General features: G+C 32.8%; 2 protein-coding genes and 1 pseudogene across 4 annotated transcripts; all 3 read left to right on the forward strand.

The window, feature by feature from the left end:
* Positions 1–452: 452 nt before the first annotated feature.
* Positions 453–2,172, forward strand: LOC115990635 (annotated as a pseudogene).
* A 4,902-nt stretch (positions 2,173–7,074) lies between these two features.
* On the forward strand, positions 7,075–9,013 carry LOC115990715 (protein LURP-one-related 7-like). Its single transcript, XM_031114538.1, has 3 exons — positions 7,075–7,481; positions 7,859–8,068; positions 8,816–9,013. The coding sequence occupies exons 1-3, from the start codon at positions 7,290–7,292 to the stop codon at positions 8,936–8,938; spliced, it is 525 nt and encodes a 174-aa protein (XP_030970398.1). The 5' UTR covers positions 7,075–7,289; the 3' UTR covers positions 8,939–9,013.
* Positions 9,014–11,196: 2,183 nt separating this feature from the next.
* On the forward strand, positions 11,197–15,210 carry LOC115984889 (pentatricopeptide repeat-containing protein At1g25360-like). 3 transcript variants are annotated; one of them, XR_004090558.1, is made up of 4 exons: positions 11,197–11,441; positions 11,538–13,360; positions 13,973–14,107; positions 14,476–15,210. XR_004090558.1 is itself a non-coding variant. In XM_031107881.1 (3 exons), the coding sequence occupies exon 2, from the start codon at positions 11,724–11,726 to the stop codon at positions 13,356–13,358; it is 1,635 nt and encodes a 544-aa protein (XP_030963741.1). In that variant the 5' UTR covers positions 11,197–11,441; positions 11,538–11,723; the 3' UTR covers positions 13,359–13,360; positions 13,920–13,958. The 3 variants fall into 3 exon arrangements, 2 of the variants coding, with proteins under 2 accessions (XP_030963741.1, XP_030963745.1); XM_031107881.1 differs by lacking the exons at positions 13,973–14,107; positions 14,476–15,210 and adding an exon at positions 13,920–13,958; XM_031107885.1 differs by lacking the exons at positions 13,973–14,107; positions 14,476–15,210 and adding an exon at positions 13,920–13,958 and having other exon boundaries at positions 11,558–13,360.
* The last annotated feature ends 75 nt before the right edge of the window (positions 15,211–15,285 follow it).

A 15,285-nucleotide genomic window follows, 5' to 3' on the forward strand; every position in this document is an offset into this window, starting at 1 on the left:
TCAAATTTCATTTAAATTGGATGTTATTTACTATTCAATTAATGAACTTATTTTTTATATACAATTTTAGATCATAAAAACTTGAAATTTTAACATTTATTTGATAATATAGTAATTGATTTTTGATCTTCTTGAAATTTTGTAAGCATAAAAAATATAATAAGAACATACATTTCAACGGTTAGATTTTCAAAATTCACACTCAGAGTATGTTTGATATCAGCTTTTAGTTTTTATGTACAACTTTTTAAAACCTCACTTTTTTTTATAAAAAAAAAAAAAAATTCAAAATTTTTTATGATACAACTGTACAAGTATACTTTAATACAATTTTAACAAAAAAATTTCAGCAAAAAACTAAATAAATTAAATTCCAAACAACACTCAATATAAAAATATAAAGAGAATTTGAGAGAAACTTTGCTGAAAGATTCCATTCTCCCCTCCTTTTCTCAGCGTAATACAAATTTCAGAGCCACCGTTACTTATGCAGAAACTGAGAAACGCGAATTAGTGGGAGATATGCTCAGGAAAAATTTATCATATTCTAAAAGGATCAATTCTTTTATAACACAAGGAAAATTTGTCAGGCCTTATTTACATTCCATCAATTTCAAAGAGCTGGGTTTAAAATCACGGAGATTCTTCTGTCAGCAATTGTAATGGGCTGTGGGAGACATGGTACCATAGAAGATGGCAAGCAAGTTCATTGCATAGTATTCAAACATGGGTTTGACAAAGATATGATTTTGATGACTTTCCTTCTCGACATGTACTGTAAATGCATTGATATCAAAGAGGACGTCGTGTTTATGATGAAATGCCTCAAAGAGATGTTGTAAACAATTGCATGACTTTTGGGTTATGTCAGTGTCACTTGACATTGGATGCAATGACTTTGCTTGATAATATGTCTGAACGTGATGTGGGATCTTGGAATTCACTGATTTCAGGGCTTGCTCAAAACTCAGAAGGAAGGAATGAGTTGTTTTTGTTCAAGAAAATGAGAGTGGAGAGAGCTGAAGTTGATGTTATGACCATGTCCAATGTTCTTTTCGTTTGTCCTGATCTTGCTGCTTTGGTTAATGGTAAACAAGTTTATGGGCTAGTGATTAAACACAGGTTTGAACTATATTTACCTGTTGGAAATGCTTTCATTGACATGTATGCTAAATGTGGACGCATGGAAGATGCGTGCCAATTTTTCATGAACATGCCAATCAAGAATGTAGTTTCATGGACTTCTTTGATTGTGGGTTATGGAAAACGTGGCTTGGGATGGGAAGCACTTGAAGCATTTGACGAAATGGAAAGGAAGGGCATTATCCCAAACAAGATTACATTCTTGGGAACCTTATATGCATGTGGTCATGCTGGATTAGTTCAGAAAGGGTGGGTAAATTTCAACACTATAGTACATAAATATTCCATCATACCCATGATGGAGCGTTACACATGCATGGTGGATTTACTTGCACGAGCTGGGCATCTTACGGAGGCTTATAATTTTGTGGAGAGGATGCCAATTAAGCTGGAGGCAGAGCTTCTAAGAGCACTTTTTAGTTCATGTTGTTCTCACATGAATGTAGAGCTAGCAAAGACTGTTGGACAGAGGTTAATTGAATTGGAACCTGAAGAAGCAGGAGCCTATATGTTGTTGTCCAACTTCTATGGAATTATTGGGGACTTGGAAGATGTAGCAAATGTGAGAAAATTGATGTCAAAAAGGGAAATAAGAAAAACAAAGGCATGTACATGGATTGAGATAAATAGAAAAGTCCATAGCTTTGAATCAAGAGATGGGTCTCATCCCCTTAACAAAGAGATATGCAATTACTTGAAAAATCTTGTTAAGAAGATGAAGAATAGTGGATATGTGCCTGACACAAGCCTGGTTATGCAAAATGTGGATGATCACACAAAGGATGAGATGGTTCTTAGTCATAGTGAGAAATTGGCCATTACTCCTGGTCTGATTATCACACCCTCGGAAACACGTATCATGATAGTTAAGAATCTTAGAGTATGTGCAGACTGCCATTTATTTACCGCATTAATTTCAAAGATCGAAGGAAGGGAGAGTGTCACAAGGGATTCTAGCCGATTTCATCATTTCAAAAATGGATCATGCTCTTGTGGAGATCATTGGTGAGAGGTATGAATGACAGCTTCACGTGAACAATAGAATTAAACGAATCTCTCTCATGTGTAAACTAAAGAAATCGTCTTGAATAAAATAATTAAAATTAAACCCCCCCCCCCCCCCCCAAAAAAAAAAGCCCCTCTATTTATTTATAGGATAATCTGCCTGTCCCGCTTTTGAAAATAAAATAAATGGTAAAAGTAAAAAGACAAAAAATTATTTTGCTTATTACTGCTGGTCAAAATGGCCAAATACCACAAATTTTTGAAATATTTTGTAAAAAAATACTCTTTCGGAACTATATAGGGAAATACCACTTTTTATGGAACTCAAATTTCTTAAACTCGAGTTCCTAGGAGTTTTGCCACCGTGGCACTGCTGAGGTGGAAATTGGGCCATTAAAAATTGGATTTTTTTTTTTTACTCGAGCTTGGTGAGCTCGAGTACCTTGTAAGGAACTCGAGTTTAATAAACTTGAGTTCCTTATAACTTTTTTTTTTTTTTTTTTGTTGGGATTATTGACAAATAAACATAAACATAAAAATAAGTAGCTTTTTTTTATATTTTTATTTATTTAAATAGAAGCATTGTAAAATATAGAGATTTTAATTTCAAAATATGAATTTAATTTCTACATTAAGTAAAACTGTTCATTGTTTTCTCATAAAAATTTTCCCGGGGGCGTTGCCCCCGAACCCCCAAGAGGCTTGTCCATGAGCGCTCCGACTTAGGCCTATCGGCCCTAGCCTCCAAAAATCTCCCATTAAAAACCACACAATATTATTCAAAATCAGGTCGGGTCATCAACAAGAATCAAATGATACCCTTAAAGTGTGGATGAAATGTTCTATAATGCTTAAATTTATAAAAGATACTAGTGAAAGTTCCATGCATTGCATGGCTTTAATCCTGAATTTTCTTTATATATTTTTTTGAGAAATTATAACTAAATGAGTTATTATTACATAATTTTAGAATTATTTTCTAACTATATATAAGACAACTGATGATTATGTACATTCAACTTTTACAAATCTAAAGATTAACTATTCATTAGTTTTAGCTAAATTTATATGAAATCATTGTGTCATTTTTTTCCCTACTGTTCTTTGTTGCTACATATGATTCTTGTGCTTTGGTTGGACAATGTCCTCTGCTTTGTAATGTAGGAAACACCTTAGGAAGTGAAATGCCTCCAGTTAGATATGTTGATATTTCCAATATTTGTGTAATTTGAAATGTTAAACACATAACACTTATCACCCAAATTAGATTTATTGTATATTACTTGTAGCAAAAATTAATAAATTCAATACATACAGACTCATCCAAACCACACAGACAAACCACTCTTTCACAAAAATACCATATGGCTCCTAAAGTAAGGACTTGCCACGTGAATACACATATATGCAACCCTTTGTAATGCACCGTTTTCAAGGATGCAAAGCATCCCTGGAAAGTTTATGCATCAATTTTGAGGGTGAGCTGTCCACCATTACTACACTGATGTTCACAATGCTGCATGTGCTGCTCAACAATTTGGTAAGTTCTTTGATTTTCCATTGAGCTTACACGATTTTCTTCATTCAACGATTTCGAATTTTTCAACAAATTCGGATGATCAATACATTAGTACACAATTTTCCATTTAATTTTCACGATTTTGTACATTTAACGAATTCAAACTTTTCAACAAATTCAGACTATCTGTACATCTAATTTACACAATTTTATTTTGTACTTTCAAGATTTTATACAATAATTCGAACGATCTGTACATCTAAATTTTGTTTTTTACAAATTCGAATGATCTATATCTAATGTACACAATAACTAAATGAATTTTCACGATTTTGTACTTTCAATGAAATCAAATTTCTCAACAAGTCTAGAATATTTGTACATCTGTACATCTATTCAAATCCGCTTACTACATTCATAAAATTTGTTTTCTGCATTAATTAAAACTATTCATTGTTTTCTCATAAAAATTGTTCACTGTTTTCTACATAAACTATTTCTAGGATTTTGCATAAAATTATTTTCTATTCAGCATTATTTAAAAAATTGTTCACTCTCTTTTCTGCATAAATTATTCTATATTCACTGCATAAATTGTTCATTGTTCATTGTTTTCTCATAAAACACCTAGTGAAATCGTGTTTTCTAAATTTAAACGCCAAATCTGAATGCTTTTTCTTGTTTGAATTTCACAATAATCGAATCTATTTTTCTGCATTGATAAAATATGTTTCTACATTAATATAATTTGCTCTCTGCACTTCATGTTTACTGCATATTCAAATCTGCTTACTGCATTCAAAAATTCTTTTTGAGGGGGAGGGAGTACAAAAGTCTTTTTGAGGGAGAGGGAAGGCTATTACAAAAGGCTTTCTAAAACTTGGAACTTAAACGCTTAGAATCTTAGAAACTTAAAAACTTGTCTTCTGTCTTCATAGTCCGTCTCTTTTATAGGTGAAATGAACCATGGTAAAGTAACCTAAGTAGGTAAATTTAACTTAAATTAATCTGTCGGTGGTATGGAAATTAGTACTAAAGAGTAATAGTCTGTCTGCATCTGTCTGTGAATCTTTCAGATCTCGGGAATCTATCAGATCTCTTTTTACGCATGCTAGTAAACTGTAGTAACTTTTGAACATCTGTCTGGACTGTCTTAATTTGTCTGGAAGCTATTCACTCGTGCTGGTGAATAGTAATCTGTCATGGATGCCATCTTCGGTGGTTCTACCCAAGCCATTAAAGATGCAATGGCTGTCCTGAATCAAGAAATTATGTAACTGTGGTAGTCAATGTTGATGTGAATTTGAATTGATTCAGAACCTTAGGAACAAGTACAACGAGTCCATGGCTTAGGTGATTATCTTGTTTTGTGTTTCATTCTCTTTTCCCTTTGCATACAAATTTCATTCTAGATATGATTCACATTTATTTGTTCATTCTAATGATTTCTGCCTTTATATAAACTACAAAATGGCAATTCTTTGTTTGGGTTCTTGATTTTGAATTAACAGAGTAATATCAATAACATTCTGGTGAATGATCATTATTGACAACTACCCTCTAGGAAGCTGTTTTATATTCAGGTATTTGTTATTTTGTTAGCTTTAACACATTATTAAATAATTTACGCAAAAAAGAGAGTAAATAATTTTTTAAATAATGCTGAATAGAAAATAATTTTATGTAGAATACTAGAAATAGTTTATGCAGAAAAAAAAATTTATGAATGCAGTAAGCAGATTCGAATATACAGTAAACATGATGTGCAAAGAGGAAATTTTATTAATGTAGAAACATATTTTATCAATGCAGAAAAAGAGATTCGATTATTGTGAAATTCAAACATGAAAAAGCATTCAGATTTGGCTTTTAAATTTAGAAATCACGATTTCACTAGGTGTTTTATGAGAAAACAGTGAACAGTTTTTAAATAGTGAACAGAAAATAATTTACGCAGAAAAGAGAGTGAACAACTTGTTATAAAGTTTACACAGTAAGTTGTTATTAATTCTCATCTGAACCTATTAGTGACATTATATTTTTCCCTACCATTAACAACTTGTCATGCAGACTTTATTGTGAAATTTTTGAAAAAATATTGTGTCCATAACTTGCATAAAGAGAGGTAATTAAAACATATATATTTATATATATCTTGTCTTTTTTGGTAATTTACAACTCAAACCTCCACTTTTATAAGTATTAGCCAAACACTCAACTTTGTCAAAAACCATTTTTTTGATAGTTTTTACCAAACATGCTGCTTTAAAAAAAAAAAAAAAAAAAAAAAAAAAAAAAAAAAAAAAAAAAAAAACTCAGTTTCATATTTTCCTTTTTAAAAGTTCCACTTTTTCCAAAAGAACTGTTTGAAAAAGCTGAACCAAACTCACCTTAGTAGAACTAATAGATTGTGGTTTTTTTTTAGTTGCAACTTACGCATATGCAAGTAACAATAATATGCAAGTATTATAAAAGATTTAATTGCTTGAGTTCAAATCATCCCCTTCATTAATAAATAAGGAGTTATAAAAAAAAACTAGAAAGGTTTTTTTATTGATAATCTTAATTAAAGATATTATATATAAGGACAAATATACAAAATTATGCATGTTATATTATAATAATCATTCATTTAGTTAGAAAATAATTCTAAAATTATGTAATAATAACTCATTTAGTTATAATTTCTCAAAAAAATATATAAAGAAAATTCAGGATTAAAGCCATGCAATGCATGGAACTTTCACTAGTATCTTTTATAAATTTAAGCATTATAAAACATTTCATCCACACTTTAAGGGTATCATTTGATTCATGTTGACGACCCGATCCCACTCGAATAATATTGTGTGGTTTTTAATGGGAGATTTTTGGAGGCTTAGTCCATGGAGCAGAGGCTTGGGCCGATAGGCCCAAGCCGGAGCGCTCATGAACAGGCCTCTTGGAGGTTCGGGGGCAATGCCCCCAGGAAAAATTTTATGAGAAAACAATGAACAGTTTTACTTAATGTAGAAATTAAATTCATATTTTGACATTAAAATCTCTATATTTTACAATGCTTCTATTTAAATAAATAAAAACATAAAAAAAGCTACTTATTTTTATATTTATGTTTATTTGTCAATAATCCCAACAACACCAAAAAAAAAAAAAAAAAAAAAAACATTTTTTAATGGCCCAATTCCCACCTCAGCAGCGTCACGGTGGCAAAACTCCTAGGAACTCGAGTTTAAGAAACTCGAGTTCCATAAAAAGTGGTATTTTCCTATACAGTTTCGAAACAGTATTTTTTTACAAAATATTTCAAAAATTTGTGATATTTGACCATTTTGGCCTATTACCGCTACTAAAAAACTTGTCCCTGGAAGTTTTGAGTTCATGAATTTTACTTTTACATATATGCCTCACCAAAAGGTTCCTACCCAGTGAGGTTTTCATTTTTCAAAAGTACAAAAAGTCGGCTGACGCGTCTGATTCGACTCTCCCATCTTTTATTTATTCTCTCTTACTACATATTCATGGGTCGTGAGTCATGAGTCATGAGTCATGACCATAGTTTTGATCGCCTAGCTTCTAACAAACGAAACAATTTTGGGTTCCAAATTTTCCGTGCAATTCCTCCATGACCAGTTCGCCGATCCCGGTGGATCTCTTTGTGTCGAAAAAACATCCTGGCCTTACAGTTGGCGATCTGGGGTTCGCCGACGCCTCTGGTAATGTTATTTTCAGAGTCAACCGTCAATCCTCACCTAAAAATAAGAGGCTATTCCTCGATTCCACGGGAAACCCCCTAATCTCCATCTACCGTTACCGCGTGAGTCTCTCTCTCTCTCTTTTCTTTTTTTTTTCTTTTTTTTTTTTTTTTAATTTCTGTTCTGCGTTTAATTTGCAATGCCCACCAATTGTTTGAAACAATGTCTAAACCAACATGTTTTTATTTTCCATTTTTGTTGATGAGCTAAACTATGAAAGCATTGATAATGTATACTCCGAATTATTGAAATTTGAAGGTCAAACACTTGCCAATATGAATTTTGGTTAATGATTGAAAAATTTTGTAGTTTCGAATGCACATTGCAAATGTTTGAATTAGAAAATTCTCAAATAACTCTATAATTAAGGAGGCTTATATGTGATTGAATTTCTAATTTTGGATATGGGTTTTGATTGGTTTGATGGGTGTTGTTGTAGAATGGGTCGTGGCAAGGCTTCACGGGTGAAGACGATCAAAAGCAGTGTATATTCAGAGTGCAGAGGACGGTGAACAAGCTCACCAGAACAGAGTTAGAGGTATTTCTTGTTGGTGTGAATGGGGAAGACTCAGCCTCTAAGTTAAAAGTGAAAGGTTGTCCTTTCCAGAAGTCCTGCACTATCTACAGAGGCAATGACATTGTGGCTCAGGTACAAATAATTGATAAATGTTGCTAGCATTGAAAACTGAAGCCTCAATGAATCAGATTTTGCTTTGCATTCTTGGAATTTACTGAAAATTGCAACAAAGATATATTGTTTTAAGCCTGATCAGTAACTTTGCGGCCCCATAATTTGTTATTTACCGGAAGTTGAAGTACATGTTTGGCGTGTGTGATTTGTGTGTAGACTAGAAATTATTGAAGATTTGTAACAACAGCATACATTGGATAACTGGACAAAGCAATATGTGCTTGGTGCACATTTAATAGCATTGCTCAACAAACTGCTTTATTAGCTACTTCGATAGGATACATGATTTTTGCTTTATGTTCTGAGCTTTTAAACCATGCTTTTCTTTTGTGGCCTTGTGTGTATCTTGTTGAGCTCTCAAATTGAACAGTTGAACTACATTACTCTTGCTGGGAAAGTTATATGTATAGGTCACAGAATGACATGATTATCGGGTCTTGTTCATCTCCCAATAGATTCATCTAATTTCTCATGCACGATGATTTTTTTTTTTTTTTTTTTTTTTCCATATTTATCATGGATTATCTCATGCTTCTTCATCTTGTCATTCCTTAAAATTATGTCTCATAGATTTGTCAAGAGCCACTAGTTGCTGCAATGTAAATGTTGTAGATTGGTTATATTTTTTTCCCTCTCAATTTTATAATTACAAGTTTATTCACTGTAGTTTTTAACATAAGGTCTCACTCTTCTGTTTTGATGCAGACTAGCCTCATGTACAAGCTGCGGCAGCTTTATGCTAAAAGGAATAAATTTCGACTAACCATATTTCCTGGATCTGATGATCATGCGTTGGTTGCGGCATTGGTTGTAATATTTCTAGATTGAAGATAATAGAATAAAGAAAAAAAAAGAATTTTTTAAAATTTTTTTTATAATTAAAGAAACAGAAGATTTTCTTTCTTTTTCTTTTTTTTTTTGGGGACAGAAAAGAAAAGGATGATTTAGCATGTACATTTACACGCTATCACTCCGCACAAATACGTCCATGCATAGAGATTAATTGTGCATTTGGATAGTGCTTTCTTCTTCTTTTTTTGGGACAGAAAAGAAAAGGATGATTTAGCATGTACATTTACACGTTATCACTCCACACAAATACGTCCATGCATAGAGATTAATTGTGCATTTGGATAGCGTTGAGAAGTACTATCCTGCATCTGCGTTTTCCTTCTTTGTTTTTTTTTTTTGGGAGAAATGCGTTTTAGCAAAACCAATGAACTTTTAGTAGGTCCCGTGCACTGTATACGAGACCTACAAACCTCTTTTTTCATCATAATTTTCATTAAAAATGGGTCACACGGCACTATTCACACATTTAAACACTATTTTGTTACAATGTTTTCAGTTTTCAACAAAATAAGCAATATCTAAACACATAATAATAATTAAAAAAATTCATAAATTATGCCTTCCAGTTGTGTATTTAATATTTATGCATCTATTATCAAAAAAAAAAAAAAAAAATTATCCATCTGCCTTAATGTATATATTTTCTAGGTACAGACAGAGCTACTTGCATGCCAAAGAGTATTGTTTGCAATTTACTATCACCTCCTCTCAAAAAATACTATCACCTCCTTACTTATCAAAAAAAAAAACCCACTTCTTGACACAACTGTAGGACAATGTTTTTTCTTTTTCTAAATGCTTTTCCACTGTTGGCTAAGTGAGAGTCAAAAATAGCATGAAAAAAAAGTTGCAAGGAATGACATAGAATACTGCTCTGTTTGTTTTGGGATAATGTTTTTTAGAAAATTCGTCATTTTCTAAAAAGCATTTTCTATAAAATTATCTTATTTTTAAATGTTTAATAATAACTTTAAATGAGTTGAAAAATAATCTCATAACTTCCCTTATTTAGTTTGCTGTGAGGTAAAGTTGTTTTCCAAAAAAATTGAGTGGAAAACAGTCTCTAAAAATAAGCCATACTTTTGATGTTAACCAAAAATAATTTTTCTTTGACTCATATTTTTTTATACAATTAAACACTAGAAAACATAAAAAACTATCTTTACACAAGGTTTTCTATCGAAACAAACAAAGCATACAAATAGAGTAGAAATGATAAAAATTATCCATCCTACCTAACCCACTACAAAACTCTAGGAGTATAATCAAAATTTCACTGGTGTAAATTATAATTTAGTCTAAGAAATATTTTGGTAAAATGTATTATCTAGTTGTTTTTAATTACTTATTGTCAAAATTGTGTTACTAGCTCTAATAACCAGGAGTCCATTTGTATGAAAGGATAAAGTTACAAAAATGGCTAGGAGGATGGAAAAATGGGAAAATAGAAAACATTATAATTTTTTATTACGTGTGTTTAGTATAGAAAATGGAAAAGTCAAAAATGTAATTTGCGCGATTTTATTGTGTTGCTTGTATTGCATAGGAATTAATTTTTTCAAAAGTATATTATAAGTTATTTATTTCATTATTATATATGAAAATAAATTTTTTTTTATTAAATTAGTAAAAATCACATATTACTAAGTGAACACATTACGTTTATTATTTTATTTTATCTTCTTTCGCCGCTCAATTTGTATGAAAAAAATGTGATTAGTTGAATTAACAGATTTTAATCCTTTAAATTTGAAAATTGTTATTTTAGTACTGAAACTTTGCCCAAAAATCATTCTTATTCTTTAAGGTTAAGGACTCAAATTAACACATTTTAATACTTTAAATTTGAAAATGGTTATTTTAGTATAGTAATTAGTAACTTTGCTCAAAAATCATTTTAATTCTTTAAGGTTAAGGACTCTCTCTTTGGACCCCAATGATTTTTGGGCAAAATTAGCGGCCATAAATTGCATTTTACTATTTTTTGCTTAAATTAAACTCACAAGTTACATTTGAATTTGCCATAATAACCCTAATTCCAAAACATGGCAAGATATGGATGGTAAAAGTTTCATTTTTTTTTTTTTTTATCCCCTTCCGTATTGGAAAAGGAAAAAGCCTTTATATTCAAGAATAATAATAATAAAACAAAAAAAAAAAAAAAAAAAATGAGCGTAGATATATTTAAGGGGTTCCCAAATTTGAAGTTCAAATCTGAGCTCTTGTCTGTGCCCTTTCTTGAATGCATTGTTTCCTCTATCAAGCTTCAATTTTTGCAAGTCTTTTTTGTCAATCAATTGAATCACCTAAAACAAATTAGAAAGAGATAGCCTTAAAAGCACTATCTTTCTTATTGCTAAATCATTGATTGGACTCTATATGCCATTGTAAATTATGGTATTTTTAGGATAAAGATGGTGGAGTGGCACAACACTTGAAAAGAGGCTTGGGAGTTGGGAGGAAGGATTCCACTACCAAGGTAAAATTAAGATTTATCTAATTTGCTACTCTTGTCAACGTTATTTCACCACCTGTTGATGTACTATAATGATTTCTAAAGCCTCACTTTTTCTAGGTGAAATTATATTTTTACAGAACTTAAGGCTCCTTGGAAGTTGGAAGACAATAAATATAAACCCATGGTATTTTGGACCCATGGCTTCAACCATAAATTAATGTATCCTTTGCTCAGCTTAATACAAATTTCAGAACCACCAACGTTACTTCCGCGACCACTGAGAAACGCCAAGTAGTGGGAGACATGCTTTGGAAAAATTTATCATATTCTAAAAGGATCACTTCTTTTATAACACAAGGGCAGATTCGTCAGGCCCTATTTACATTCCATCAATTTCAAAGAGCTGGGTTTAAAATCACGGAGTTTCTTCTGTCAGCAATTGCAAGGGGCTGTGGGAGGCTTGGTACGATAGAAGAGGGCAAGCAAGTTCATTGCATAGTATTCAAACATGGGTTTGATAGAGATATGATTTTGATGACTTCCCTTCTCGATATGTACTGTAAATGCATTGATATCAAAGAGGCACGCCGTGTCTATGATGAAATGCCCCAAAGAGATGTTGTTGTAAACAATAGCATGATTTTTGGGTTATGCCGGTGTCACTTGACATTGGATGCAATGACTTTGTTTGATAATATGTCTGAACGCGACGTGGGATCTTGGAATTCACTGATTTCGGGGCTTGCTCAAAACTCAGAAGGAAGGAACGCGTTGTTTTTGTTCAAGAAAATGAGAGTGGAGGGAGCTGAAGTTGATGTTATGACTATGTCCGGTGTTCTTTCAGTTTGTGCTGATCTTGCTGCTTTGGTTAACGGTAAACAAGTTTATGGGCTAGTGATTAAATATGGGTTTGAGCTATATTTACCTGTTGGAAATGCCATCATTGACATGTATGCTAAATGTGGATGCATGGAAGATGCCTGCCAATTTTTCATGAACATGCCAATCAAGAATGTAGTTTCATGGACGTCTTTGATTGTGGGTTATGGAAAACATGGCTTGGGATTGGAAGCTCTTGAGGCATTTGACAATATGGAAAGGGAAGGCATTGTGCCAAACAAGATCACATTCTTGGGAATTTTATATGCATGTAGTCATGCAGGATTAGTTCAAAAAGGGTGGATGAATTTCAACACCATGGTACATAAATATTCCATCACACCCATGATGGAGCATTACACATGCATGGTGGATTTACTTGCACGAGCTGGGCATCTTACAGAGGCTTATAATTTTGTGGAGAGGATGCCAATAAAGCCAGAGGCAAAGCTTCTAACAGCACTTTTTAGTTCATGTTGTTCTCACATGAATGTAGAGCTAGCAAAGACTGTTGGACAGAGATTAATTGAATTGGAACCTGAAGAAGCAGGAGCCTATATGTTGTTGTCCAACTTCTATGGAATTATTGGGGACTTGGAAGGTGTAGCAAATGTGAGAAAATTGATGTCAAAAAGGGGAATAAGAAAAACAAAGGCATGTACATGGATTGAGATAGATAGAAAAGTCCATAGCTTTGAATCAGGAGATGGGTCTCATCCCCTTAACAAAGAGATATACAATTACTTGAAAAATCTTGTTAAGAAGATGAAGAATAGTGGATATGTGCCTAACACAAGCATGGTTATGCAAAATGTGGATGATCATACAAAGGAAGAGATGGTTCTTAGTCATAGTGAGAAATTGGCCATTACTCTTGGCCTGATTATCACGCCCCTGGGAACACGTATCATGATAGTTAAGAATCTTAGAGTATGTGCAGACTGCCATTTATTTACTGCTTTGGTTTCAAAGATTGAAGGAAGGGAGATTGTCGCGAGAGATTCTAGCAGATTTCATCATTTCAATAATGGATCATGCTCTTGTGGAGATCATTGGTAGAGGTATGGGAGGATCTTGGTAGAGGTATGGGAGGATCTTTGCCATGAATGATAGTTCATGTGAACAATATAATTGAATGAATCTTTCTCATGTATGTAAACTATAGAAATCGTCTTCAATATCATAATTAAAATTATCCCCCCGAAAGGCCCCTCTACTTATTTATAGGAGAAGCTACCTGTCCCTCTTTTGAAAATAAAATAAATAGGAAAAAAAAAATTGTTTTTCTTATTACTGGTACTACAAAAACTAGAACAATTTTCTCAGCTCCCAAACAGAGGACAAGCCCATGGAAGTTGCCAAGCATTTCAGTTCATGAATTTTACTTTTACTAATATACCTCACTGAAAGGTTCCTACCCACTACCCAGTGGGGTTTTCATTTTTCAAAACAAAAAGTCGGCTGACGTGTCTGATTCTATTCTCCTATCTTTTATTTATTCTCCCATACTACATATTCATGAGTCATGAACATATTTTTGATTGCCTAGCTAAGACAGTAGCTTCTAACTAACAAAGTAATATCGGGTTCCAATTTTCCATACAATTCATCCATGACCAGTTTGGCTCATTTGCCTATCCCGGTGGTTCTCTTTGTGTTGAAAAAACATCCAGACCTTACAGGATCTCAGGTTCGCGGACACCTCTGGTGATGTTATTTTCAAAGTCAACCATCAATCCTCACATAATAATAAGAGGCCATTCCTTGATTCCAACGGAAATCCCCTAATTTCCATCTACTGTTACCATGTGAGTCTCTCTATCTCTATCTCTCCTTCTGTTCTGCATTTAATTTGCAATGCCCATCAATTGTTCAAAACAATGTCTAAATCAACATGTTTTTTTTTTTTTTTTGGGTAAGTTACACAGGTAGCCATTCTAAAACATAATGCATACTCTAAATTATTAAATTTGAAGATGAAACTCCTATGTGTTGCAACTTGCATGTTAATCTTGAATTTGGTTATTGATTGAAAATTTTTGTTGTTTAGAATGCACTTTGCAAATGTTTGAATAAGACAATTCTCAAATAACTTGTATAATTAAGGTGCCGTGTATGTGATTGAAGTTCTAATTTTTTATAAGGGTTTTGACTGGTATAATGGGTATTGTTAAAGAATGGGTCGTGGCAAGGCTTCAAGGCCGGTGAAGATGATCAAAAGTAGTGTTTATTCAGAGTGTAGAGGACAGTGAACAAGCTCACCAGAACAAAGTTAGAGGTATTTCTTGTTGGTGAGAATGGGGAAGACTCAGCCTTTACGTTAAAGGTGAAAGGTTGTTCTTTCCAGAAGTCCTGCACCATCTGCAGAGGCAATGATATTGTGGCTCAGGTACAAATAATTGATAGCTGTTGCTAGCAATGAAAACTGAAGCCTCAATGAATCAGATTTTGCTGCGTGTTCTGTGGAATTTATTTAAATATGCAACAAAGATTAAATTGTTTTAAGCTTTGATCATCACCTTGTGGCCCCATAATGTGTTATTGCTAGAGGTCATGCCCTGCCAATGAGGTTTAGGGATATATTAGGTGTGTACCTATCAAAAAAGGATATGTTTGGTGTGTATTATTTGTGTACAGACTAGAAATTATTGAAGATTTGTAACAACAGCATACATATGATGATGGGACAAAAGCAATATGCACTTGGTATAAATTTAATAGCATTGCTCTTCCTCTTTGCTCAACAAACTGTTTAGTTAGCCTACATGACTTCTTCTTTGTTGTTCAGCTTAATGTTCAGAGCTTTTAAACCATGCTCTCTCGTGGCCTTATGTATCTTGCCGAGCTCTCAACTTGAACAGTTGAACTACATTACTTTTAAAAGGGAAGTTATTTGTATATGTTACAAAATGCACTGATTGTTGGTCTTGTTCATCTCTTAATAGATTCTTCTAATTTCTCATGCATGGTTTTTTTTTTTCATATT

This window comes from Quercus lobata, chromosome 1, assembly GCF_001633185.2.
Source record: "Quercus lobata isolate SW786 chromosome 1, ValleyOak3.0 Primary Assembly, whole genome shotgun sequence".
In the NCBI taxonomy this organism is placed as follows: Eukaryota; Viridiplantae; Streptophyta; class Magnoliopsida; order Fagales; family Fagaceae; genus Quercus; species Quercus lobata.